Raw genomic sequence first — 27,688 nt, 5'->3', positions numbered from 1 at the left:
ACAATGAGATATTCTGAGAGAACCACATTCACATAACTTATTACCCTATGTTGTTATCATTGTTCAATTCAATAAATCTTATTAGAAGAATAAGAACAATATATGCTGGCAAAAGGTAATTATTATTTACAGATAGTAATTCCAGAGAATCACTTGAAAAACAAAGCTAATCAAATAATTTAGCAAAGTTGCCTGTTATAAATCAACGAAAGGCCTGATGCACAAAATTTGTGCAAGAATAGGCCTTCCTTCACCACCACCCCCTCTCCCCCCACCCCCAAGGCTGCTGGCACCAGCATCTCTCCAGCACCTGGGACCTGGCTTCCCTCCCAGTCCCAGCTCCATCAGGAAGGACATCCAGTCTAATTAGCATATTAAGACAATAACACACTAAGACAATAGCATTGCTTTATGCCTTTATTCCTTTACTCATTTAAAAACTTTATTGAGCAGAAACCGGTTTGGCTCAGTGGATAGAGCGTCAGCCTGCGGTCTGAAGGGTCCCGGGTTCAATTCTGGTCAATAGCACGTACCTTGGTTGCAGGCACATCCCCAGTAGGGAATATGCATGAGGCAGCTGATTGATGATTCTCTCTCATCGATGTTTCTAACTCTCTATCCCTCTCTCTTCCTCTCTGTAAAAAATCAATAAAATATATTTTAAAAAATAAAATAAAAATTTTATTGAGAGCCCTAACCGGTTTGGCTCAGTGGATAGAGTATCGGCCTGCGGACTGAAGGGTCCCAGGTTTGATACCGGTCAAGGGCATGTACCTTGGTTGTGGGCACATTCCCAGTAGGAGGTGTGCATAAGGCAGCTGATCAATTATAACAGGCAACTTTGCTAAATTATGTTTCTCTCTCATTGATGTTTCTAACTTTCTATTCCTCTCCCTTCCTCTCTGTAAAAAAGCAATAAAAGTATATTTAAAAAAAAATGCTGACTCAATGTGTGGGTATAGAGTAGGGGCAAACAATAAAAAAAAAACTTTATTGAGAACCTAAAATGTGGAGGCAGTTTCTTAAGCTCTATGGTTACAGTTATGAACAAAAGATGTTTGGTCTTTGCTCCCATGAAGCTTTCATTCTAATAATAAGACTTTAGATGTTATACTGAAGAAAAAAAAAATTCTACTTATAATAGTCATCAAAAATATAAAATATCTAGGAATAAATTTAACCAGTAATGTAAATTACCTATCAGAATAAAACTATTCAGAGACATAAAGGGGATCTTTAAAAATGGAAAGAAATACTATATACCTAAACTGGAAAATCTAATATGAAATTTTAATTAATTAATTTTGGAGGTACTCCAATACAATAAATTTAGTGAGAAGTTTAAGTGAGAGAAAATAGTCAAGAAAGTGTTGAAAAGGGTGTTAGTCTGTGCTATCAGATATTACCATATCATACATAGTCATATCGATAATAACCAACAGGGAGGAGAGCTGCTATAAGAAAAGGCAGGCATATTGATAAAACAGGAAGGAAAGTAGAATAAAAAGAATGTATTATCTAATAAAGGCCTCTCACATCGATAGGGAAAACGATGGATTAGTCTAGGGGATGACAAAAAGTTTCATCCAGATTCAGGCTACACAGGTAGGCGGTGGCTGCCTGAAGTTAAAGGAGGGCTTGGAGGCCTAGTCTAGGCTTAGCCAGGAGATCTGCGTTTGATTAGAAATGTCTTCCAGGGGCCCAGGAGGAGAATACACTTAGGCTACATATTTGTCATTCCTGGATTATTTAACAAATATCATTGGGACAACTGGACAGCAATTTTTTTGGGGGAAAATTGTTAGCTTTTCCCATCATAGAAAGCAAAATAAATTTCAGATCCCTTAGATTTAAATGTAAAAATCGAAAACATAAAATACTAGAAGAAAAAAAAAAGGACTTTTTTTTTTTTTTTTTTTTTTTGGTAAATGTAGTGGTGAGGGAAGGACTTCTAAAATATGATACTAAAGACAGAAACCAGAAAGTTAAAGATTGATAGATTTAGTTATTTAATCATGAGAAAATTCTGCAGAGCAGAAGTTAAAAGGAAACTGATCCACTAAGAAAAAATTCAGTATATATAATGAAGGGTTAATATTTTGCTATCTGATGTGCTCCTCAATCAGTAAGAAAAATATGAACACCCCACTAGAAAAAGGTAAAAAAGATGTTAATAGGTAATTCACCAAGGGAGAAATGCAAACAGCTGAAAAACATCTTTTTCTTCTTCTTTTCTTTTCTCATCAGTAAGCTAAGGCATGAAAATTTACACAATGCTATGCTATTTTTTTTTTTCATCAGCCAGACTGGCAAAGAAAAACTTCTAGTGTGGTTAAGAATGTGGGAAACAATATTGAGAAAATTCCAGCTAATGGGGCCTGCTCTCACCTTGGACACAAAATCCGCTTTGTAACGGTTTCTAGTTACCTTATTCAGAGAAGTCAAGCTATAGAAGGTAGTAGTTACTGGAGAGGTCTGCAAAAGTTGCTAAAGGAGGAGATCTCGGTAGCTAAGCTATAATTCTGTAAATTTGTGGTTAGCTAGAATATCCTGTCAGACTGTTAAGTTCTAGTTTCCTTTTCTTGATTTAAAACCTCTCTTCCTAAGAAATGGGTCATGAATGCTTAGGCTCTTGTCCCCTAATACAGCTTTAACTTCTTGGATACCCAAATCCCTTGCTAAAATTTTGTGTGTAAGCTGGCCTCACCCAGGGTACTGATCAGGCAGCCCCCTGCTGGGCTCCACAGTGTTGGCAGGAGGCCAGAATGCCCACCCAAACGGGTCGCCAGTCTTCTGCCACACAAGTAATAAAACCCAGGTTTGTCACCCTGTTCTGGGTGAGCAGGAGTTTTCTTCCCAAAAACATTTGGTTGGGAGGTGTCCTAGAATGATGGCAGTAAAGATCATCTTCATTATGGCTCAGAAGTGATTTTATTTTCAGTTTGTAATACCCAAATAATCAATAGAATAAAAATGGTAAGAGTTCGCTCTAGCCCAGGCATGTCAAACTCGTGGCCTGAGGCCCACATACCTCTTTTATCTGGCCAGTGTTAGTTTTTGAATTTGACCTGCTTGCCTAGCCGGTTTGGCTCAGTGGAGAGTGTTGTCTTTCGGACTGAAGGGTACAAGGTTTTATTCTGGTCAAGAGCATGTACCTTAGTTGCAGACTCCTCTTCGGTCTAGGCCCTGATTGGGGAGCTTACAGGAGGCAACCAATCAATGTGTTTCTCTCACATCAATTTTTCTGTCTTTCCCTCTCCCACTCTCTCTAAAAATCAATGGAGCCCTAGGCAATTTGGTTCAGTGGCTAGAACATCAGCCCACAGATTGAAGCGTCCTAGGTTTGATTCCTGGTCAAGGACACATGCCCTGGTTTCAGGCTCAATCCTCAAACCAGGGGGGTGTGCAGGAGGCAACAGACCAATAATTCTCTCTCATTATTGATGTTTTATCTTTTTCTCCCTCTCATTTTCTCTCTGAAATCAATAAAAATATAAAAAAGGGTAAGATTTTATTAATACTGTGAAAGTGCAAATCAGATGTCTCCTGATGCCTTCCTAGGCCAAACAGGAACATTCACACACTGCTCGTGGGAAATTAAATTAGAGGACAATTTTGTGGGTTAGGAAAAAGGAAAGGACGAAACCATTAAAAATACTGATAGGTTTGCCTGCATAAAAACAATAATAATAAAAACCTCTTGTAGTCTAGCTGATGTGGCTCAAGTATTGAGTGTCGACCCAGGAACCAAGCAGTCACCGGTTTGATTCCCAGTCAGGACACAAACCGGGGTTGTAGGCTTCATCTCCAGTGGGGGTGCGTGCAGGAGGCAGCCGATTGATGATTTTCCTCTCTAATCAGTGTTTCTATCTCTCTATCCCTCTCCCTTCATCTCTAAAAATCAATTAAAAATATTAAGAAAATTGCCAGCCGAGACCGGTTTGGCTCAATGGATAGAACGTCGGCTTGGGGACTGAAAGGTCCCGGGTTCGATTCCGGTCAAGGGCATGTACCTTGGTTGCGGGCACATCCCCAATAGGGGCTGTGCAAGAGGCAGCTGGTCGATGACTCTCTCTCATCGATGTTTCTAGCTCTCTATCTCTCTTCCTTCCTCTCTACAAAATCAATCAAATATATTAAAAAAAAAAAAAAAAAAAAAGAAGAAGAAAAAAAAAAGAAAATTGCCAAAACTGGTTTGGCTTAGTGGACTGTGGACTGAAGCGTCGGCCTGTGGACTGAAGGGTCCCGGGTTCGATTCCGTTCAGGGGCATGTGCCTTGGTTGCGGGCACATCCCCAGCGGGAGGTGTGCAGGAGGCAGCTGGCCGATGATTCTCTCTCATCGATGTTTCTAATTCTCTATCCCTTTTCTTTCCTCTCTGTAAAAAATCAATAAATATATTTAAAAAAAAGAAACAAAAAATATTAAGAAAAATTTTAAATCTGAAAAATTAATTAAAAAAAACAAAAAAATAAAACTCCTCTTGTACATAAAAAATATATGCAACATTCATGACAAAGCACTAATACTCTGAATATAAAATGTAGTCTTACAATCATTAAGATGCCTATCCCAGGAAGAAAAAAGAAAAATATAAATTACAAAAATCATGAAAAAGGTTCCATAGTTTTAGAAATTACAGAATGCAAATTAAAATCACAAACAGAGCCTGCTTTTTGCTGAACAAATTAGCAAACGTTAAAAAAAGTATGTCATGCCGGGACCAGTTTGGCTCAATGGATAGAGCATCGGCTTGGGGACTGAAGGGTCCCGGGTTCGATTCCGGTCAAGGGCATGTACCTTGGTTGCGGCATATCCCCAGTAGGGGGTGTGCAAGAGGCAGCTGATTGATGACTCTCTCTCATCGATGTTTCTAACTATCTCTCTCCCTTCCTCTCTGTGTAAAATCAATAAAATATATTAAAAAAAAAAAAAAAAAAAGTATGTCATGCCCAATGTTGAAAAAGATGCAGAGAAAAGGGCACAGTGGTGACAGTGTAGTTTGGTAAAATCTTTCTATTGAGCAGCATTTCTCAAAGAGTGGTCAGAGACCCACCCCTAGAGTTTCCTGAGACCGTTCTGAGAGGGCAGAACTATTTTCATGATTATACTAAGATGTTTGCCCTTTTCATTCTCATTCTCTCACTAGCTTATGGCACAGTTTTCCAGAGGCTGGATGATGTGTAATATCACAGCAGACTGATGCAGAAACAGAGATGAATGAAACTCCAGCATATTCCATTAAGTCAGACATTAAAGAGCTTGCAAAATAAATAAATAAAAATAACAAACAAAAAACTGCCAGTGTTCTCACTAAATATTTTTTGCTTTGGAAAAAATTTCCCCCAAATATATTTTTATTGATTTCAGAGAAGAAGGGAGAGGAAGGGAGAGATAGAAACATCAAAGAAGAGGGAATCATTGATTGGCTGCCTCCTGCACATTGGACCCACCTGCAACCCAGGCAAGTTGGTCCGGAATCGAACCTGCAGGCTGATGCTCTGTCCACTGAGCAAAACCAGCAAGGGCGAAAATTGTTGTTTTTAATAAAAATATGTTACTTAGCACTAGCTGGTTTTGCTCAGTGGATAGAGCATTGTCCTGTGGACTAAGCAGTGTTTCCCAACCCTCTCTCATGATGAGAATCACCTGGTGGAGTTGTTAAAACACAGATTCCTGAATCCCAACTAAGAAGTGCTAAACTAGAATTTTTGGGAACATATAGGTAAAATTGTATACTTAACTAGTGCTCTAACACAGATGTTATATACAGAGCACTAAGTTAGGTATGCAATTTTACCTATATGTTCTCAAAAATTCTAGTTTAGCACCTCTTAGTTGGGATTCAGAAATCTGTAGTTTAACAACTCCACCAGGTGATTCTCATCATGAGAGAAGGTTGGGAAACACTGGACTAAAGGATCTCGGGTTCAATTTTGGTCAAGGGCACATGCCCGGATTGAGGGTTCAGTCCCCACAAGCGGGTGTGCAGGAGGCAGCCGATCAATGATTCTCTCTTATCACTGATGTTTCTATCTCTCTCTCCCTGACATCAATAAAAATATACTTTAAAAAATTATATATATGTATAACTTATGTTAGCAGTTAATGGTTTCATTGGTCATTTTAAATGAATTAATATACAAATATTTAAAATTCTTCTATGCTTTAATTCTAAGATAGTTAAAATGAATAGAAATTACCACACAAACAAAAAGCCCTTTAAAACCTCAGTAATTTTAAAAAATAAATAAATAAAAAATAAAACCTCAGTAATTTTTAAGAGTGTAAAGGGAAAGTTTGAAGACCACTGCTTGCAAGCTTAGTAATAATATGTATCTAAAGCCTTTAAAATGGAGCTAGCCTTTAATCCAGTCTTTCTTCTTTTGAATAATTTGTCCTAAGAAAATAATCTGAAAATGCATTTCAAGATATTTTTGTAAATATTCCACCACTGTATGATTTAAGACAGCAAAATGTATAAACAACTTAAATATGTATAAATACGAGATTGGTTAAATAAATTACATCAGTGGATTGGAGTACATACAGCCAATAAAAAATACTCCTGCCAAATATTATTTGTTATAGTGAAAATGTTCATGATTTATTAAGTTAAAAAATAGGATATAATGAAAAAATAGTTTTTTCAACAAATGGTTATGGGACAACTGGATGTCTACATGCAAAAGAATGAATTTGGAGCCCTACTTAGATCAAATACACAAGAATTAATTCAAGAATTAATGCACTCACTCTGACTGGGCCTGGGATGGAGCATGCAACGAGAAAGGACAGTCTGACGTGGCTGGCAGTGGTAGGTCCTGGGGACCTGGCCGTCAACCTTGGGATAAGGTCCATTCTCATTCAAGAACTGCCTGATACCATGGGAAGATTAACAACCTTGTTGCCCAAACAATGGAGTCCCACCCCAGCCCTCATCGCCTACTTCCCCATACCTGTAATTCCTACTTCCCCTTGTAATTTTGTTCTATCCCAGATAAGCAGCTGGTTTTTGGGAGTGTAGAGCAGATTTTTTAAAAAAATGTATTTTATTGATTTTTCACGGAGAGGAAGGGAGAGAGAGACAAGAAGAGTCAGAAACAACAATCAACTTCCTCCGGTACGACCCCCACTGGGGATGTGCCCGCCTGCAGCCTAGGTACAAGAATCAAACCTGGGATCCTTATGTCCGCTGGCTGATGCTCTATCCACTGAGCCAAACCGGTTTTGGCTAAAGCAGATTTTTGTAGGTGATCTGTTGCTTTCTCATACTGCCAGCAGTTTTGGAATAAATACTCATATATGATTTAAAAACAAACAAACAAAAAAACCCTCAAATACCTAAATCCAAGGTCATGAAGATTTATATTTGTTTTGTTTTAAGAATTTTATAGTTTAATGCCGGGACCGGTTTGGCTCAGTGGATAGAGCATCGGCCTGCGGACTGAAAGTCCCGGGTTCGATTCCGGGCAAGGGCATGTACCTTAGTTGCGGGCACATCCCAGGTGGGGGCTGTGCAAGAGGCAGCTGATCGATGACTCTCTCACATCGATGTTTCTAACTCTCTATCTCTTTCACTTCCTCTCTGTACAAAATCAATAAAATATATTAAAAAAAAAAGAAAGTTAAGAGAATTACTTCAATTTTGTGAATAAAGAACCCTAAATTAAAAAAAATAAATAAAAAGAAAGTTAAGAGACAACCCATGGAATAGCAGAAAATATTTACAGTCATCTATCAGGTAAGATGCTGGATATATAAAGAACTCTTATAAATAAATAATAAAAAGACAACCCAATTTTTTAAATCGGCAAAATATTGGAGTAGACATTCCTCCAAATAAACTACTCAATAAAGAAAACTCAAATCATTAGGGAAGTGCAAATCAAAAACACAATGAGGTACCCACGTGGGTGACTGAAAAAAAAAAAAAAAAAAGGAAACTGACAAGCCTGGGCAAGAATGTGGGAAAATTGGAATCCTCATACACTGCTGGTAGGAATGTAAAATGGTGCAGCCACCGGGAAAACCATTTAGTAGTTCCTCAAAAAGTCAAGCATAGAGTAATCATATGACCCAGCAGTATATACTCCTAGGTATATGCCCAAGAAACCATAAGTTCACACAAAAATTTCAAAACAGCATTATCCAAAGTGGAAACAACCAAAATGTCCATCAACTGGTGAATAGATAAACAAAAGGTGGTAGAATTATAGAATTATATTCAGCCATGAAAAGGAATGAAGTACTGACACATGATACAACATGGATAAATCTTGAAAACATTATGTTAAGTGAAAGAAAACAGACACAAAGGTTACATCCTATGTAATTCTATTTATATGAAATGTCCAGAATAAGCAAATCATAGAGTCAGAAAGTAGTTTATTGGTTGCCAGGGATTGGGGTAATGGTGAGTAGTGAGTGAGGAGTGACTGGTAATGGGTGTGGATTCCTTTTTGAGGTGATGAAATTATCTGGCATAAGATAATGGTGATAATTGCACAACGTTGTGATTATATTAAAACCCACTACATTGCACACTCTAAAATGATGAATTTTAACCCTGGCCACTGTGGTTCAGTTGGTTGAGCATCCTTTCATGAACCTAGAGGTTGCCATTTTTTTTTTTTAATAGAAAAATAATGTTGTTGTTGTTTTTTTAATATACTTTATTGATTTTTTACAGAGAGGAAGGGAGAGAGATAGAGAGCTAGAAACGTCAATGAGAGAGAAACATCGACCAGCTGCCTCTTGCACACACCCCACCGGGGATGTGCCCGCAACCAAGGTACATGCCCTTGACCGGAATGGAACCTGGGACCTTTCAGTCCGCAGGCCGACGCTCTACCACTGAGCCAAACCTGTTTCAGCGCCACTTCTTTTCTTTCTTTTTTTTTTTCTCTAATACATTTTATTGATTTTTTACAGAGAGGAATAGAGAGTTAGAAACATCAATGAGAGAGAATCATTGATCAGCTGCCTCCTGCACACCCCTACTGAGGATGTGCCCGCAACCAATGTACATGCCCTTGACCGGAATCGAACCTGGGACCTTTCAGTCCGCAGGCTGACGCTCTATCCACTGAGCCAAACTGGCTTCAGTGAGGTTGCCATTTCAATTCCTGGACAGGGCACAGGCCTGGGTTGTGAGCTCAAACCCCAGTGGGATCAATATTTTTGCCATTGATGTTTTTCTCTCCTCCTCTTTATTCCTCTCTCTCTAAAATCAATAAAAACATTTCTTTATATATACAGTAAAAGCCTAATATATAAGCAGTCAACTGCTTGACCAGTTGCTATGATGCACACTGACCACCAGGGGACAGATGCTCAGACTGGTAGGTTAGCTTGTTGCTGATTGGGACTGGGTGAGATGAGCCAGACATGCCCTGGAACCCTCCTGTGGTCCCTCCCCAGCTGGCCAACCTCCTTCGGTCCTTCCCTGGCTAACCTACCCTGACTGGCCTCAATTGGCCCCATTGGGGACTGGGTAAGATGGCCCTGGTCAGCCCTGATCAGGACTGGGGGAGATGGGCCTGACATGCCCTGGAGCCAACTTCCTGTGGTCCCTCCTTGGCCTCTAAAATATTTCTGCTAATTAATTTCCTTTCAATGCACACAAATTCGTGCACCAGGCCTCTAGTTAAAAAATAAAATAAGCCCTAACTGGCTTGGCTCAGTGGATAGAGCGTTGGCCTGAGGACTCAAGGGTCCCAGGTTCGATTCTGGTCAAGAGCATGTACCATGGTTGTGGGCATATATCCAGTGGGGAGTGTTCAGGAGGCATCTGATAGATGTTTCTCTTTCATCGATGTTTCTAACTATATATCCCTCTCCCTTCTTCTTTGTAAAAAAAAATCAATAAAATATATTAAAAAAATACAATGGTGAATTTTATGGTGTATGAGTGAATCTCAATTTAATAAAAAAGAAAAATAGCACTCAAATTAGTGTGTAGAGTATGATCCCATAAAAATAATACATATATGCTACTTTAAAGGAGTTTTATATATAATAAATAATGGAGGATGTTAACAGCAACATGGATTTTCATGTATTACATAGTCATGCATGTTTCATAAAATACGTATCACTATCTTACTTGAAAACTTGGGCAGTAAAAGTTATTCAAGACAAAAATAGGAGGGGGGCAATAAAAAAAAATCAAGAAAATATGTAAAAAATAAATAAATAAATAAATAAATAAATAAATAAAATAAAAAAATAATAATAATAAAAAAAAAAGACAAAAATAAAGTGAAGACTATTTGTCCATTTAGACACTCCCAGGAGCATTTCTCTGGCTTAGTAAGACAGTCCAAAATAGTGAGTAAGAGGAACAGTGTGGGGACCATATCGCTTATGTTGAAATGCTGGCTCTATAACCTCGGCCAAGTCACCTCATTGCTGTGTGCCTCAGTTTTCTTGCCTGTAAAATGGCATCAAAATAATATCTATCTCATAGGGTTCTACAGATTCAGCGAGTTAATTCATTTAAAGTGCTTGGAACAGTGGCTTGCACGTAGTAAGAATTTGGTAAATGTTAGCCAGTCCTGGGGATGTTGCTTTGGAGCCTCTCGAGTTCCAGGTTCCAGGCTGGGAAATGACTGCAACTCACCTCACTGAGGTCCTACCAGGAGCCAGTGGGAGAAGGTTATTTATTTTTTTAAAGCATGAGTTTAATTATATATTTTTATTTATCTTTTAAAAAAATAATTGATTTTTAGAGGGAGAAGGAGGGAGGGTGGGAGGGATGAAGGGAGAGAGAGGGAGGAGAGGGAAAGGAAGAGAGAGGGGGGGAGAGAAAGAGAGAGAAAGAGAGAGAGAAAGAGAGAGAGGGAAAGGGAGAGGGAGAGGGAGAGGGAGAGAGAGAGAGAGAGAGAGAGAGAGAGAGAGAGAGAGAGAGAGAGAGAGAGAGAGAGAGAGATTGGCCCCTTATATACTCTGAGACCAGGGATCAAACCACTACCTTTTGACCTTCTGATGTATGGGATGACAGGTCAACCCACTGAGCCACACCGAACAGGGCAGGAGAAGGTCTCTTGAGCAAGCCCTGAAAACGCTTTTTGAAGTAGAGGCAAACTAACAAATGAAAGTACAGGTTTTCATTCACAGGGAGGCAGTTTTAAGAAAATGTGTCAGTATCTCCTCATAGCGGGTCACCTGCTTAGGGATAACTAATTTGATGTCTTCCACCACTTCAGTGACTAATTGGGTAGGGCTAGCTGTCACTCAAATATACCCGCCTCAGCTCCCTGCCGAGGCGCCCTCAGCCTGGCCGCAGACGTCTGGCGTCCCGGAAAGAGAAGTGGGGCAGCTACAGGCACGCTCTCTCCACTTTAGTAGACACAGGCCCGGACACTCAGGGGTCAGAGCCCTCTCTCAGAGTCACATCATTAGTGCCTGAGAGCAGGGGAAGGAGAGGGAGGCGGCTTGGGTCTGCTTCAGGGGCTAACTCTGCTTCCGGGTCACTCTCTGGCATGCCTCCTTTGCTTTCCCCTCTAGTGGCCTCCCCTCTTCCCCTTGGGAGTTGAGAGGTGACAGCTTCTTCAACAATGTTCAGAACAACATTCTTTGATAGTTCCTTTCTTTGTGCTTCCTCCTCAACCAAGCCCTCGTGAGCAGTTACCCAAAGTGCCACGCTGGGGCTTGTTGCTGCCGGTTTTTTGACTTCCGTTTCTCTCTCTCTCAGAGTGCTTATGAAAGATGTGTGTGTCAGAAGCCAGCCTCGTGGCAGGAGGCAGAGCAGGGATGGGCGCCCACAAAGGCAGCGTTATTTCCAATGGCAGCCAGAGGACTGTGGGTATATCTTACCCCCTCTTCTCAGACGGAGGACTAAGACCCAGATAGGGGGAGCAGCTGCCCCAAGGTCACCCCAGAAGATGACGCCAGAGTCTCCTGCCCCTCAGCAGAGTGTCATTGTCCCTGCTGACTGTTGATGCTCGAGAGCAGGAGCCCCAGAACCCCAGGCAGGTCACGAAGAAGAGGGCAGCTAGTCTCAGAATTACCGAGAACCGATCACTCCCCAAGGGCACGCGTTACCAAACAGAACGACTTTGGGAAACTACAAGTCGTTCTGTATGGGAGGCCTTGCCCCGCAGAGGCTGCTGGGAACAGATCCTGAAGGATCGATCTGTTCCTGAAGGTGAGCCGTGCTGAGAAGTGCGGGTTTTCTTTTGCAGACCCCGGGGAGAGGTGGGACCTGATGGCCTTTAAGCGGGGGGAGTGATGTGGCCAGATTGGAATTTTAGGAAGGCCCCACAGGTGGCCAGGCCAGGCAAGGTGGCCAGAGGCTTGGCAGGAGAGCCTTCTCCGGTTGTGACTGCCTATTTATATGTCTGGCTGAGTGCGGTCTCATTGGCAGGAGGGACAGGCCCAGAGATGCTGGACGGGACGTGGCTCACTCCTACGTGGGGAGCCAAGAGTAGCAGGGGGTGAGGTAGATTGGACTCACAGATCTCAAGCTCTTGGCAGAGAGTTTCCTCTCCAGGTGACAGAGAATAAGTAGGGGCGAACCTAAGATTCATCGCCCAGACTGCTGCCTGGGGTGGAGCATGTGGTGGTGGTATATGTTGAGTGAAGCCAGGGATCTGGGGGTTGGAGTGTGGGGTACCAGGCTTCTAAACACGTGGCACAACAGGTGCTTGCTAACTTTTAGAGAAATTATTATATGCTCCTGACTGGCAGTGGCTGTGGCCTAACAGCTGGTGATAGGAATGGGGCTGTGACAAGAAACAGGAACTCTTTGGATTAAGGATTTCCAGTCCTTTTTTTTTTTTTTTTTTGATTTCCAGACCTTAATGCAAAAGAGCACAGGATATACTCAAGCTGCTCCAAAGTGAAAGGAGGAATCCTGTGGGGACAAAGTGAATTACATTCGGATAGTTAAACTGGCCTGGCGTCTGGTATTTACTGCTCCCAAACCCTCTTCTAGCCAGTCCTTTCTGCAGCTTTTTTTTCAACCTCTATTGATTTCCTATTATCCACCTTAGTGAGGTTCCTTTAAAAAACACCCCCCCCCCCAAAAAAAAAAACAACAACAACCCGTTTCTCCAATTCTTCCCCCTCAAGTTGTCCTATTTCTTTCTTTCCTTTGCACCACCAAGTTTTGAGCCAGCTACCCAGTCCCTCCTGTCTTGGTACAATTTGGCTTCCTCATCCCTCTTCTGAAATTCTACTCCCCAAGGATACCTATGACATTGGAATTGTTTTCCCGTGTTCCCTTCCAGTGGTCTCTAAAATGACCGGAGGGAAGGGGTAAAAATAACTATTAGAAATTAGATTTCAATTTGTTGTTTTTTTTTTAAAAAAAATATATTAAATATATTTTTATTGACTTCAGAGAGGAAGGGAGAGGGAGATGGAAAATCAGTGATGAGAATCATCAATCAGCTGTCTCCTGCATCCTCCCCTCCACTGCAGGCTGAATCTGAAACCTGGAATCAAACCATAACTTCTTGGTTCATAGATTGACGCTCAACCACTGAGCCTTGCCAGTGGGGCTTCAATTTGTTCACTTAAGTTTTTGTTTTTAAAAAATATATTTTCATTTAATGCTTGTATATGGTTTATAAATAAGCATGACTAGTATACATATATGTAATTTATAAATACTCAAACATACACTAGGATATATGTATGTTAAAGACTTGTTACTGAAGGGGTACATTTAAAGAAATGTTTGGAGATCACTGGGTTTTAGAATAAAGCTCAAACCCTTTATTATGGCACTCAAGGCTGTTTATAATTTAGCCTCAAATGATTTAATGGCTTCCTCCACCTCCTCTCCCTCCATTGACCACAGGCCATACTCTAACTACAATGAGCTACTATATAGCTTCCAATTGTACCAAAGCATCAAGTTTTAATTCATTTTGTACATAACATGTTCAATCAAATCTGTTAGACCCAGCAAGTTTCAGGGATTCCTCATAAATGACTTGCCTTGGTGTGTGAGGGGCCAGCCCAATGATTCACTCCTTTCTTGCCTGATGCAAACTTAATTTGTGCTTATTATTTTCAGGAGACACTTAACCCATCCCTGGGTCTTCAGCAGGGCCTCCTTTACCTGTCTTGGCCCCTCAGTCCAACTGTATTAGCTTATTTAGTATACATTGCTTTGTTCTCTACCTTTTAATCTTTCTCCTGTGCCCAAATATATTGTGGGCAGAAGTGGGCTCTGTGCAATCTAAAGCATATTTAAGTTTATTGTGTTGTGCTTTTGCTTTAAATGTATGCTTTTATCCCTCCCTCCTCCCCCTCCCCCCCAAGCCCAGGAGGCGAGTACTTTTACCACCATTTTATACTGAAGTGGAATAATTTGCCCAAGGCCACAAGTAGCAGAACTCAAAATTGAACTCAGGTTTTACTCCAGAATCTAGGCTTCTTTCAGTGATGATGTGGATGTAAAGTATATGGAAGACCCCAATCTTACCTCCAGGGACCCTCAAAACCAGGCCTGTACCTCAGGAAAAAAGGAGCCGATGCCCTGTAGAGAATAAGTCTCAACATATACTCACCATGGATAAAGTTCTCCTTCCAGCAGAATTCTTCTTCCCGTTAGGGATCTCCCAGTGCCTGGGGTTTGAGCTACAATTTGGCACTTAATTGTCTATTGTCTTGTACTGTTGTTTCTAGTGTATATTTGCCTAATGATCCTTTTCCTTCTCTCAGCAGGCCCAGTCTGGTCCCACTGGCTGAGGTGGACATGAGCCTTCCAGCAGGGTTTTCCTAATTCACTGGTGAAGAGAATCAGTGGCCCTCAAACCTAAGAGCCTTTTGGAGTTTTAAAAATGCAGCCTGACTAAATTTGGGGCAGAAACTAAGAATCCACATGTTTAACACCGAGGTCATTCTCAGGACTTAGCCAATGGCTCAGCCTACATTCCTGCCTTTGAGACTGCCCCATTTAGGCAGGATTATTTCCCGGTATAATGATTTCTCTAAATACTGCACACAGCTGAAGAATTAGGAGCTAGGCCTCTTTTGTTTCTGGATACGCCACTTGGCAGGTGTAATAACATCCTCTGACAGGCTGCTTGCCACAGGTGCCTGCTTGACACGTGTGCCCCGCTGGTACCATCCCCCATTCATTCAGTCCTGCAGCCCAACCAAAACCTTCTATCCCTACCACCACCGCCTCCGGCAGATGCCCTCTTCCAAATCCTCAAACCCTCTTCCCAATCTTCCAAACCCACCCTTGCCCCTTGCCCTCCCCCCCCCACCTCAGCCTCTCCCTTCCTCCCCAGCCCCCCCTCCGGGTCCCCTGGGGCGCCTCCCACCTCAGAACATTTTTTTGTTCCTAAGTTTTCCGGTGAGATGGGGGGTGGGGATGGGGCTGAGACAGAGGACACAGGGCCATTCAGAGGCCCTAACGAGTGGGCATACTTTTCCATCTAAGAAAGCACGTTTTCTACCAGAGAAGCGGGCGGAGGCCTCTCTCGGGAACTTGGGTGGAGGGAGGGAGGGAGGGATGTTACTCTCCCAGCGAGACCCTCTGTCTCTGCAAATATCCCAAAGCAGGCCCAGCCTGCAGCGTTCCTTTGTTGGGACGGAGAGGAAATGGAATCTCACCAATAAGATGCAAAGGGCTTGAGAGGATACCAGGGATGGGCCCACGTTCTCCCTGCAAATGCCTGACGCTAAAAGGGAAGGGGAAAAAAGGCACCAACAAAGAGTTTAAGATCGCAGTTCCCAGTTTTTTCAAATACGAAGCATTTTTTTTTTTAACCAATCCACTTTTTAATTTTTAAATTCTTGACATTACAGAACTAAACTGAAATTTCTTAACATTCCACTCTTACATTTCTTTTTGACAAACAGAAATAAAATCCATGAGCCAAAAAAACCCAAAACAAAACTAAAAACAGGGAAAAAGCTTATAAAACTAAATATGGATCCCAGCATTAACAGCTGAACAGAGAAGGTGATTTTTAAATTCTTAGCAGATGATAAAGTTGTGTAGAAACTGAACACTTACAAATTATTTAAAACCTGGAATCACTGACCAGAAATTACACATTTGGATCATGGGAAAAACAGCAGAAAGAGGTTATGAGTGGACCTACACCGTTCTAGCTGCACCCCATGCCCTTCTCAGAGGAAAGCCTGGCATTGATTAGATATTGGGCCAGACTAATACTGGCAGCAGAACCAGTGATAGTAACCTGCCTACCAGAAGAGCCTTCCACCGGGTTGGCAATTTTGATCTGGGCCCCGGACATCTGGCGGATCTCATTGATGTTGGCGCCCTGGCGCCCGATGATGCAGCCAATTAAGTTATTTGGAATGGTGAGTTCATGGGTGGTTTGAGTAGATGCATCCAAACTTGCCCAATAGCCTTTCACCTCCGGAGAGCTGGAGTCAATTCCGGCGAATCCGGTCCCGCCGTGCATCATGGCAAAGTGGGACTGTTGTCTTGCCACCTGGTTCAGCTTGGCCAGATCGAGCGGAGAAATGGTGTGTTGTCCTTGAATCGAGTAGGCGTCTAGCGGTGGTCCCTCCAGGTCGTGGGTGGCGTGGGGGTAGCCCGCCGCGTCGCTGCACCGATCTTGGCCGCCCGCGCAGATGACCGGAGAGCTGGCCGGCATGGGCTGGTACGGAATGGTCATGACTCTTCCTTGCGGAGACTGGGAGAGCGTCTCCAGCATGACCAGGCAGATCTGCTTGACACACTCGGTGACAGACTGCGGCACGCCAGCGATGGTGATGGCCCGCTCGGTGGAGTTGGGCAGCATATCGCCCGCCACCTGGACTTGGGCCCCGGTGCTCTCGCGGATCTCTTTGATCTTGCAGCCGCCTTTCCCGATCAGGGAGCCGCACTGGGTGGCCGGCACCACGAGCCGCAGGGTGACCGGGGGCCTGCTGGCCGCCGTGCTGTTGGTCATGGAGCTGTTGATATCTTCCTCCAGCTTATCGATGATCATAGCGAAGGCCTTAAAGATGGCATTGGTGGGCCCGGTGAGAGTGATGATTCTCTCCGGGCAATTCCCCTCCGAGATGTTGATCCGCGCGCCACTCTCCTCGCGGATCCTCTTAACCGACTCCCCTTTCTTCCCGATGATGCTGCCCACTTCCTTTCCGTGCATCAGCAGCCGAATGGTGAGAGTCACATTTAGTCCACTTTCAGTCACACCGGCATCCATGGCGAGCGGCGGGCGGCGTTCGGGGGAGTTGGGCTCGTTACGTGGTCAAGTCTTTGGTGGCTGGCGCGGGGGGAGGGGAGGCGTAGGCCCAAAACTGCCGGCGCGAGGCGAGCGAGGGCCGCGGGAGCGAGCGGGCGCGGGCGGGAGGCCGCGGCGTCGTCGCAGGGGCGGGCGGCGGCGGCGGAGGGGGCGAGCGGGGCCGGGAGCGGCGGGCAGGCGGGTGGGCGAGGGCGCGGCGGTGGCGACTCCGGCGGCAGCCTCGGCGGTCTGGGCGGGGCGGGAAGCCCGCTTTCAACCTCGCGTACCCTCTGACCCCGGAAGTGCTTGCCGCGCAGGACCCCTTGAAAAAAAATGAGGACCCGTCTTTTTTAGGTCGCGAGATTGCGCCAGACTCCAGATGGTAGTTTTACAAAAATTTTTTTAACCACCTAGCCTTGAATATAAAGCTCCGATGGGCAGACACTGTGAGTCCGGCAAATTTTTAAAAGCACATATTTATTCCATTAACCCTAGCGGCACCGGTAGATGGTTGGACATGTTAGTGTTGTGAACGGGGACGACACGTTATTTTGCCGCCCGACAAAGGCAGTTTGGGCCAGGAGGAACAAGGGCAGGCCCGGCGGTGACTGCAGGCGGCAGCTGGGACGCCGCGGATTTAAAACGTGCGCGTAAGGCGGCCACAGCGCGTGCGCGAGGGTGCGGGGGGGCGGGAGGGGCCGCGCGGCCTTCCGGGGGGGAGGGGAGGCGAGGCGCGGCCTCGGGGCGGGCGCGCGGGCGGGCACGTGGGACTCCTTCGTCCCCGGCGTCTGGGCGCGGGGCGCCAGCCGCCACCCGGCCTAGGCCTCGGCCCCGTGGCCGGTGAGGAGAAAGACCGAAACCCACCCCCAGCCGCCGCCCAAGTTGCGGCTCTGCTCGTGGTTTCTGGGAAGTGCTAGAAACGTGGCCCTGAAAGAATGGCGTCCATTTACATAATGCTTTGTTTGCGTTTTGCAAGTTTCTTTCGGTTAAACCCGCAGAAACCCCACCTCCTGCCCTAGTGGCGCTTTAAGATGTGGCAGCCCCCTCAGCTACTTTAGACAATGGCGTGCCTCTTGACTCGTGGGGGCGCCGAGCCGAGCTTTGGGGGAGCCCCCGCGGCGTCCCCCTCCCGGCTCAGGCCGCCCTGGCCCCGCTGGGTGCCGCCGCCGCGCCCCGCGCTTTCCGGGGGCGGCGCTCGCCCGGCCGCCATCTTGGGAGGCTTTTCCTGCCGCAGGCGCTGCGGCACGTTCCTTCCGCCAAAGAAAGGCCGCCGGCGCGGCTGGGGTGCGGGTTCTGGCGTCTGCCCCTCGCCCTTCCCGTCAGCTAAGCCGGACCGAAAAGGCTGTTTGCGCAAAGCGCCTCAGGCTCCCTCAGGGCGAGCGGCTAACGGCTGACTCTCTGCCCCCCCTCTCCTTCCCCACGGGGGCGACCGCCATTTTTCCTCAACACAAAATGGCCGCACGTGGTCCGGGTTCGGCGCCAACGAGAAGTCGGGGTTATCGTGAACGCTCTAGAATGCGTCCCCGTCGCCCTCCCCACCCCCACCCCCGGTGCCTGTGGTCCGGGCCGTCCCTGCCCCGCGAGTCCTCGGACCCCCACACGGCGGTCCCACCGGGGTGGGTGGGGGCGGGTTTTAATGCGGTTCTCGTGGGTTTTTTTTTTTTTTTTTTGGTCTCGTGATTTTTGAACCGGGAATCTGAACTGTAAAATGTAGGCATAAACACCGAGTCTGTCGCTCATTTTAAATTTGATGCGAGCTACCCACAGGGCTGGGACCCCCGGGAACAAAGCGTTTAGGGATCCCTGCCAGGAGGAATGAGATGGGAATGTCTGCCTGCCTAGTCCCGCTCAGGCTGGGCTGCTGGGCTGGGAAGACCGAGAAATGGCCTTAGAAATCCTTCAGACAATTGCAACGAAGCGGCTAAGATGCCCATGTTCCCCCCCCACGTGGGGGGGGGGCAGGTTGGACAGGGACTCTTCGTTTGCCACAACTGGGGGTCACTTTGAGCCTAGACTCAGGGGACAGGCGTTGACTGTGCACGGACCAGCGCTAGGTCTGGTGCCAGGCATTTTACTGCAAACCGTCTGGTTTTTATTTACCATGATCCTCTGAGGTAGGTGGTATTATGGTGATCTCTCTCTCTCTCTCTCTTTTTTTTTTTTTAACAGATGGATTCCCTTAGGCACAGGGAGATGAAGTGATGATTCATCCAAGGTCACAGTGTCCAGGATGGAATCCAGACCTCCTTTTTTCCTTATGGGTGAGCACATTTCCAAGTTTTTCTGTAAATTAGAATTTCACAATTTAAATGCTGTCAGCGTTTAGGTGAGCTTGTCGTTTAAAGGAATCCCCCCAGGTAGCCTTTGGGTGGGTAGTTTCCCCCCCTGTTTGTGCTTATTTGGGGATCCCCGGTGGTTTCTGGTGTGAGCTACACCTGTGACGGCCTCAGTGTTGTTTTTTATGAGGTTTCTGGGTGAGGGTAGGGAGGGGAAGTGATTCAGCCCTGCACAAAGGCCCACGTATCTGTCAGTCCTGCCTTGTCCGTGGCACCTTGGAGTCTACCTGGCTCTAGGGAGCACGCCATTTCTCTCCATGACTCACTTGCTTCCTTTAGCTACCGATGGCTATGACTTCGCCTTCCCCACCCCAACCAGGTAAAAATAAATAATTTTACACTGGCGCCACGTCTCCTTTTCTCTGCAAATATTGACAGAGCATGACAGATACCGTGTAGTCTGTGGACTCCTCAGTTCAATGTAATAAATTACTTGTGGACCAGGCAACACACCTGGTTCTGCTTGTGTGGGTGTTAGACATGGAGAGAAGGGCCTTTTTCTTCCTCTAACTCACATTCACATCACATTTCCAGATGCTCCAGTGCTTTAACACTGCCCCTTGCATACTCCTACAGACACCTCTACACAGGCAGGTGCACCACAGCAGCAATGACGATAATAGCACTCAGTGCTTACTATGTGCCAGGCAAGGTTTGAAGCTTTATTTTCTTATTTTTATTTTTTAAAATATGTTTTTATTGATTTCAGAGAGCGAGAAAGAGGGAGGGAGAGATAGAAACATCCACGATGAGAGAGAATCATGGATCGGCTGCCTCCTGCAAGTCACCCACTGGGGATGGAGCACACAACCCGGCATGTGCCCTTGACTAGAATCGAACCTGGGACCTTTCAGTTCACAGGCCGACGCTCTATTCACTGAGCCAAACCGGCTAGAGCTCGAAGCTTTATTTTGTGTTAATTCAGAGGTTCCCACTTTTCAGAAGCAAACCACTGTAAGGAATACATTTTACGTATAACAGACATATATGTACCGTGTATATTTATTATAACAGAAACAAAATTTTTGTAAAATGGTACTTATCCTTTATTACTTGGGTAATTAAAAAAAATGTTTTATTGATTTTTTAGAGAGATAGGAAAGGAGAGAAAGAGAAATATTGATGAGAGAGAAGAAGCATCTATCGGCTGCCTCCTGTATGCCCCATACCGGGATCAAGCCCTCAACTCAGACATGTGTCCTCGCTGGAATCTGAGGACAGATGCTGACGCTCAACCACTGAACCACCCTGTCTGGTGATTTTTGTTTGTTTTGTTAATCCTCACCAGAGGATATTTTTCCCATTGCATTTTCAGAGGGAGGGAGAGAGGGAGAGAGAAAGAGAGAAAGAGAGAGAGAGAGAGAGAGAGAGAGATATCCTGTAAGACACAATGACTGATTGCCTCCCACACCCAGTCAGGGCAGGGAACCAACCCACAATCCTTCAGTGCTCAGGCTGATGCTGCAACCACAGAGCACAGGGCTACTCCGATGGTTTTTATTTTTACCTTTACATTGAAAATCGGGGTACATGATAGTGGCCTTACCTAGTTTGGCTTAGTGGATAGAGTGTCATCTTGTGGACTGAAGGGTCCTGGGCTCTATTTCCAATCAAGGGCATGATCCTCGGTGCAGGCTCCTCCCCAGCTGGGGCCCTAGTCAGGGCAAGTGCAGGAGACAACCAATCAATGTATTTTTCTCACATCAGTATTTCTCTCTGTCTTTCCCTCCCATTCTTTCTAAAAAATCAGTGGAAGCCGAAACCAGTTTAGTCAGCCTATGGACTCAAGGGTCCCAGGTTCAATTCCGGTCAAGGGCATGTACCTTGGTTGCAGGCACATCCCCAGTAGGGGGTGTACAGGAGGCAGCTGATCGATGTTTCTCTCATCGATGTTTCTAACTATCCCTCTCCCTTCCTCTCTGTAATAAAATTAAAAAAAAATTCTAGCTATTTAAAAAAAAATGAGTGGAAAAATATCCTGTGTGAAGATTAAAAAATAAAAAAATAGGGCACATCAAAGCTAAAGGGATGAAAAACCCATTGTGAGGTGTTACTAAAATGGTTAATGTACATATATAATTCTCACAAAACCTCCTGAGTTCAATGTAATAAATATCTTGTGGGCCAAGCAACAAATATGTGCCTAAGCAGGGTTCCATCCTGAGATGGGAGTGATATTTCCTTTTCACAGAGGTACAGAGAGCTAAAGGATTTCATCTAAGGTCACACAGCTAGTAAAGCAAGGATTTCAAGCTAGGAATCTGGGCCCAGAGCCTGTATACTTAACTCCTAAAGAAGAATTGTTCTCTGTAGAGGGTCTTATCTTGTAGGAAGACAGTTAGTTAGGGAATTAACAGTATTAGTAAATGTTAAGAACTTAAGAGACAACAAAAGGACTAAAATACATATAATCAAGAATTAATTATGATTCAAAGCATCTGGCACCTATTTATTTTCCCTAAAGAAAATTTTATCCATTGGGTCTTTCTTCTCAGGACTGCCTGTTTTAGGTCTTTTATGCCTGAAATATTCTCTTAATTTCTTAGCTGAATACCTTCAGGACACTCTCTACCTCCTCATTTACCTAGTTCTTAATTTGCCCACTGCCTCCAGAATCTTATACCTCCTCCCAAGAATAGCCTACATATGGCTGTTTATTAAGTTGTAATAAGTCTTGGTTTTGATAATGTGTTGTGCAGGCCACAGGTACCTTGGTGACCCTGAGATCTGGCAAAAAGGGCGCTGGACTGTTCTTCACTCCTTCTGCAGACACCACCCATTTTACAGATGAAGCCACTGAGATAATGTAGCAACTGACTAAATAGTCACCACCCTACCTCTGGAGCCTCACCTATGACTCTTCTCCTCCCACTGAGTGACTGCAGGTTGGTTAAGGGGTTTAAGGAGGCTGGGGAGGTGAATTAGGCTTAAACTCTTAAAAATTGAACCACAGGATTTATACTCCATGGTACTCCTCCTGCCTCACCATCCCTCCTACCATTGATTCAGAGGAAGGATTTTTACTTCCTCTTACCTCACATTGGCTTATTATTAAACAAAACCTTTCAGAGAGGTGTCATATTATTTAATTATCACTGGCAATGTTTCCAGAAAGGTATTATTCTGCCTATTTTATGGAAGATCCATTTCTGGTTCAGAGTAATGAAGTGACCTGCTCAGGTTTACACATATTATTAGGACCTGAGCTGAGCCTCTTGACTCCTAATTGTGGATTGTTCCTTTTCTTGTCTTCTCATTATTTGTGACACTGACTTGGATACGTGGAATATCTCTATTTTAAACTCGGAAAGCTTTCCATTCAGTCTTTTTTTCTGTTTCAGAACATCCAATCCTTATTTTCTAATATTTACACTTACGGATTTGGGGAGTGGTGGGCATGATTCCTTCTCTTGGATTCCCATGGTTTCTTTTTCTTTCCCTCCTTCACACTTAGCTTCCCATTTCTCTTTTATTTAAAACTAGAGGCCCAGTGCACAAAATTTGTGTACAGGCAGGGTCCCTAGCGGCTGTTGGCCCCGGCCAGGGCCTCTCTATCGCCGGCTGCCTGCTGCCGCCACCGTTGGCCAGGGTCAGCAGGGGGGAGGCTGTGGGTAGTTGGCCAACCCGCCCTGCCCCCTGGTCGAACTGGATAATTTGCATATTATGCTTTTATTATATAGGATTACAGTAAATTAAGAATCCTTTTCTCTCATTACTTTCAGAGTGCAGCCTAGAAATGTCATTTCCACTTCGTGTGGATAGTAACAATTTGACCTTATTTGCTGGTGATCCTGCATTGCTGTTAAGGGGTCGGTACTTGTTTCCTCAGAAACAGAAGAAATATATTGGTGTGCCTTACAGAAGTGATGAGGATATACAGCAATATCCTTGGCCTAAGTTCGCCCAGTTGGGCAAAGCAATGCCCATGGATTGTCCAGGGTCACTGAAATAAGGGATGGAGAAGGAAGTACAGAGAAAAGTTAAAGGGGAGATAAGAACAGATACCTAGCAAAGGGAGAAAGGAAAGGAATGTAAGAAAAGGAAAGAGAAAATAATAGGGCAGAAAAGAGGAGAATACAGGATTAGTGGAAGGGAGGTGACAAGAACAATCCAGAGGTCCGTTAGCCCCTCCTGTATTGTGGGAAGCATAGGTTGCTGTCTTGCACCCAGGAAGAGCCGCTGGTATAATAACTCCTCCTGGAGCTCATCTTGAGCAGTAAATCTCTCTTTTAATTTTTTATTTCCAGTATCAGATGGGGAAAATTTTTTTGTTTTTGCTATCAGCTGGGGATGCGATTAGATGCCAGTCATTTTATTTTATTTTATTTTATTAAAAAATATATTTTATTGAGTTTTTTATAGAGAGGAAGACAGAGGGATAGGATAGAAAGCTAGAAACATCGATCAGCTGCCTCTTGCACACCCCCTACTGGGGATATGCCGGCAACCAAGGTACATGCCCTTGACAGCAATCGAACCTGGGACCCTTCAGTCCCCAAGCCGACGCTCTATCCATTGAGCCAAACCGGTCTCAGCAGATGCCAGTCATTTTAATATCAGCATCAGTTCAATTAGTTTATTAAGGAAAAATGTGCTACAAAATCACATAAGGTATGCCAGATCAAATTTCATTTTATTCATTCAATAAACACTGATTGCTTGATATATCCCAAACACTAAGGATATTCAAATGAGTGAGCTCCTGTCCTTGCCTTCAAGATGTTTATGGTCTGGAGAGAGAGATACTGACTAGTAATTAGATTTACAGTACAGTGTGTTAAAGTATTAGGATATGAGTAAGCAGAGAGTGCTATGGGCTCAGAGGAGGAACCTTGATTCAATTTTGGAAGGGACCCAGGGATCTAGGCTGCCTAGAGAAGTTGACATTCAGGCTGTGTCCCAAATTTGCAAATTGCAAGGTGGAAGGCAGGGAAGGGTATTACAGGCAGAGAGAGCAAAGGCCCAAAGGCAGAGAGAGCACAGCTCCTTCAGAAGTTATAGGCATTTTAGGAAGGTGTGAACGATGTTTGCATGATCCAGTTATTGGTGATTATTGTTTTGCTTCAGAAATGTAGATTATTGAGACTTTACTTGGTAGAGCACAGAGTTAAAGTCCTTATTTTATAGCAGTAATTCTTTTTTAAGATGAAGACACCAGAAATTTTATTTCCTGTCTTAGTGTAATGACAAATGTAAATAAAACACAGCTTTTGAGTTAGCAAATGATTGTTAACCTGCTGTGCAGTAAAAGGAAGAAGGTGAGGGCACAACATATCTCTTTCTCAACCAAATTTTGAATTTGATTGTGTTCTGCTTTGTTTTTAAAGGGTTATGTGGAAATTTAGGGTCTTGGCCATGATGTTTGAATTAAGGAACAGGGAAATGAGTTGAAGAGTAATTACTACTTTGTGGCAGAACAAAATAAATACTTTAAAATAGCTGATTTATCTGATTTCGCCTACTGAGCATAAGCAAGATATAGTTGTTTCAGAGACAATTACTGGAACCAGACAAAGCATTTGTTCAGTATTATTCACTGTGTAAAATCTTTTGTGTCCAGATTAAGAGCATTGATTTTTTTTGTGTGTTGTTTTTTTCTGAGACACGGATATATCTACATTAAACAGAAATCTTATGTGTATTCATTGGCCAATACTGGGATTTTACTTGGATTAAAAGATAAGTGATGTTGTGTAGTACGGAAGAACATGCTTAGAAAATAACACATAGATCACTCAGTAATCATTTCTCAGTTGTCTTCTTTCTTGACCTCTGAGTAGCATTTGGCACTCCCTTCTTGCACACTAGTTTCACTTGACTTCCAGAGTGCCACTCCCATGGTTCTCCTCCTACCTTACCATCCCTCCTTCCTCCTTTTCAACCTCTCTCTCCACGCCCCACCCTTCACTCTTCAGTCTCCAATGATAGAGTACTCAGATCAGTCCTTGGATTCTTTCTCTGGCTATGCTCATTTCTTAGGTCCTCTATTTCAAGACTTTAAATACTATTTATATGCTGGCAATTCTCAAGTGTATATTACTAGCTTGAATGTCTTCCACTGAACTCAAGACTCTTATATACTAGTGCTTACTGGATACCTCCACTTGGGTATCTGATAGCTTCTTGAACTTAACATATTTAAAAAATTGACTCTGGAACTTCTCCTCTCAAACCTCTATCTCTGGCAATTCATCCCCATCTCAGTTTCAGTTGTATTGAATGTATGGAGACCTCTTCCTTGACTTATTTATTTATTTTTTCCTCTTACTTTCTTCATCCAGTACACCAGCAGGTCCTGTCAGCTGTACCTTGAAATAATACATTCAGGATTTGAACATTTCACACTATTTCTTCTGCTACTATTAGAATAGTTTATAAATGTCCTCTTTTGCTCTTTTTTTTTTTAAAAACAACAACAACATATTTTATTGATTTTTTTTACAGAGAGGAAGGGAGGGGGAGAGAGAGTCAGAAACATTGATGAGAGAGAAACATCAATCAGCCAACTCCCCCAAGGATGTGTCCACAACCAAGGCACATGCCCCTGACCTGAATCGAACCTGGGACCCTTGAGTCCCCAGGCCAATGCTCTATCTACTGAGCAAAACTGATTAGGTCATCCTTTGCTCTTCTTAAAAATACATTTTAATTGATTTTTTAGAGAGAGAAAAAGGGAGAAGAGAGAGAAACATCAATGAGAGAGATATCATTGATCGGCTGCCTCCTGCTTGCCCTCCACAGGGAATTGAGCCCACATAGAGGGATAAGGAGAGGAAGATCTGTATGAATAAGACGTTGTTCTTGCTCTCACGTTTATTTCTTTTTAAAAAATATGCTTTATTGTTTTTTTTTTGTTTGTTTGTTTGGTTGGTTTTTTTTTGTTTTTTTTAGAGAGAAGCATCCATATGTAAGAGAAACATCAATAGGCTGCGTCCAGCCCCTCCTTCCCCATACTGGGGATCAAGCCTGAAACTTGGGCATGCGTCCTGACTGGGAATCTTAACTAGTGACCTTTTGGTGCATGGACAGCCCTCAACCAACAGACACACTGGCCAGGGCTGTCCTCAAGTTTCTTAGTCTAAAAAATTATTATTATTTTTAAAAAATATATTTTATTAATTTTTTACAGAGAGGAAGGGAGAGGGATAGAGAGCTAGAAATATCGATGAGAGAGAAACATCGACCAGCAGCCTCCTGCACACCCTCCACAGGGGATGTGCCCGCAACCAATGTACATGCCCTTGACCGGAATCAAACCTGGGACCTTTTAGTCAGCAGACCGACGCTCTATCCACTGAGCGAAACCGGTTTCGGCAGTAAAAAATTATTATATTGACCAAAACAATACTGTGTTCTCTAGTAGGATAAAGTGCTACATCATTTTGGAATTGGGAAGGTAAGGACTGATGTGCAAGAGTATGGATGTCTTCAGAGACAAAGTCCTGCTTTGTCAGACTTAATAATTTGCTGAAACTGAAAGAAAAAAATGTGCTAAATTTTCATTGGAAATATTTGGTCTGTATGTAGCTTTCATAAAATTTACAGCAGAAAAAGTACATTTACATATACAAGTTAAGCTAAAAGTTTTCAAAAAATAAGATTAGGTATAAGTTTTAAATTGATTGAAATAAAATACAATAAATGCAAAAAAATAATTGCACTGTCTCTTGGAGGGCAGGATTGATGATAGCTACCTAGCATTACTGGCTTTTGGGTTATAGTTTGTATTTGGTCTTTCCTTATTAATAGCAAGAGTTTTTTTAAAAATCCCATTATCAGTCTTAGTTATTTTTAGGTACCTTTTAGGAACCTTCTGTCATAGCCACCTCCTCTCAGGTTAAGTGCAAGAGTTTACTATCTTGCTGAAACCGGTTTGGCTCAGTGGATAGAGCCTGTGGACTGAAAGGTCCTGGGATCGATTCCGGTCAAGGGCATGTACCTGGGTTCTGGGCACATCCCCACTAGGAGGTGTGAAAGAGGCAGCTGATCGATGATTCTCTCTCATCGATGTTTCTAACTCTCTATCCCCCTCCTTTCCTCTGTAAAAAAAATCAATAAAATATATATTAAAAAAAAAAGTTTACTATCTTCACCTCTTTCATATCTGAAAATTCTTTTCTGGAATTCTTGACTATCCACTTATTAGCCATTTGGTCTTGCATCTCAGTTTCTGCATTTATCAAAT

At 43.7% G+C, this 27,688-nt stretch overlaps 2 protein-coding genes across 15 annotated transcripts in view; one reads left to right on the top strand and one right to left on the bottom strand.

The window, feature by feature from the left end:
- Positions 1-15,721: 15,721 nt before the first annotated feature.
- Positions 15,722-17,443, bottom strand: PCBP1 (poly(rC) binding protein 1). Its single transcript, XM_084901222.1, has one exon. It carries the CDS (start codon positions 17,147-17,149, stop codon positions 16,079-16,081), a length of 1,071 nt encoding a protein of 356 aa, XP_084757348.1. The 5' UTR covers positions 17,150-17,443; the 3' UTR covers positions 15,722-16,078.
- Positions 17,444-17,879: 436 nt separating this feature from the next.
- Positions 17,880-27,688, top strand: part of ASPRV1 (aspartic peptidase retroviral like 1) — a 157,513-nt gene continuing 147,704 nt past the window's right edge. For 7 of the 14 annotated variants that reach the window (XR_014796531.1, XR_014796532.1, XR_014796533.1 and 4 more), the window contains exons 1-2: positions 18,022-19,428; positions 22,203-22,388. The gene's annotated coding sequence lies outside the window, so the exon portion shown is untranslated. The other 7 variants (XR_014796530.1, XR_014796542.1, XM_084901233.1 and 4 more) reach the window with 6 other exon arrangements.

The sequence above is a fragment of the Pipistrellus hanaki genome (genome assembly GCF_964339955.1).
Source record: "Pipistrellus hanaki genome assembly, chromosome: 12".
NCBI classification, from domain to species: Eukaryota; Metazoa; Chordata; class Mammalia; order Chiroptera; family Vespertilionidae; genus Pipistrellus; species Pipistrellus hanaki.
This window is presented reverse-complemented; position numbering and strand designations above follow the sequence as displayed.

Bases quoted from the DNA above. Each gene is read 5' to 3' on its own strand.
- PCBP1 (XM_084901222.1), bottom strand. From the start codon at position 17,149: ATGGATGCCGGTGTGACTGAAAGTGGACTAAATGTGACTCTCACCATT.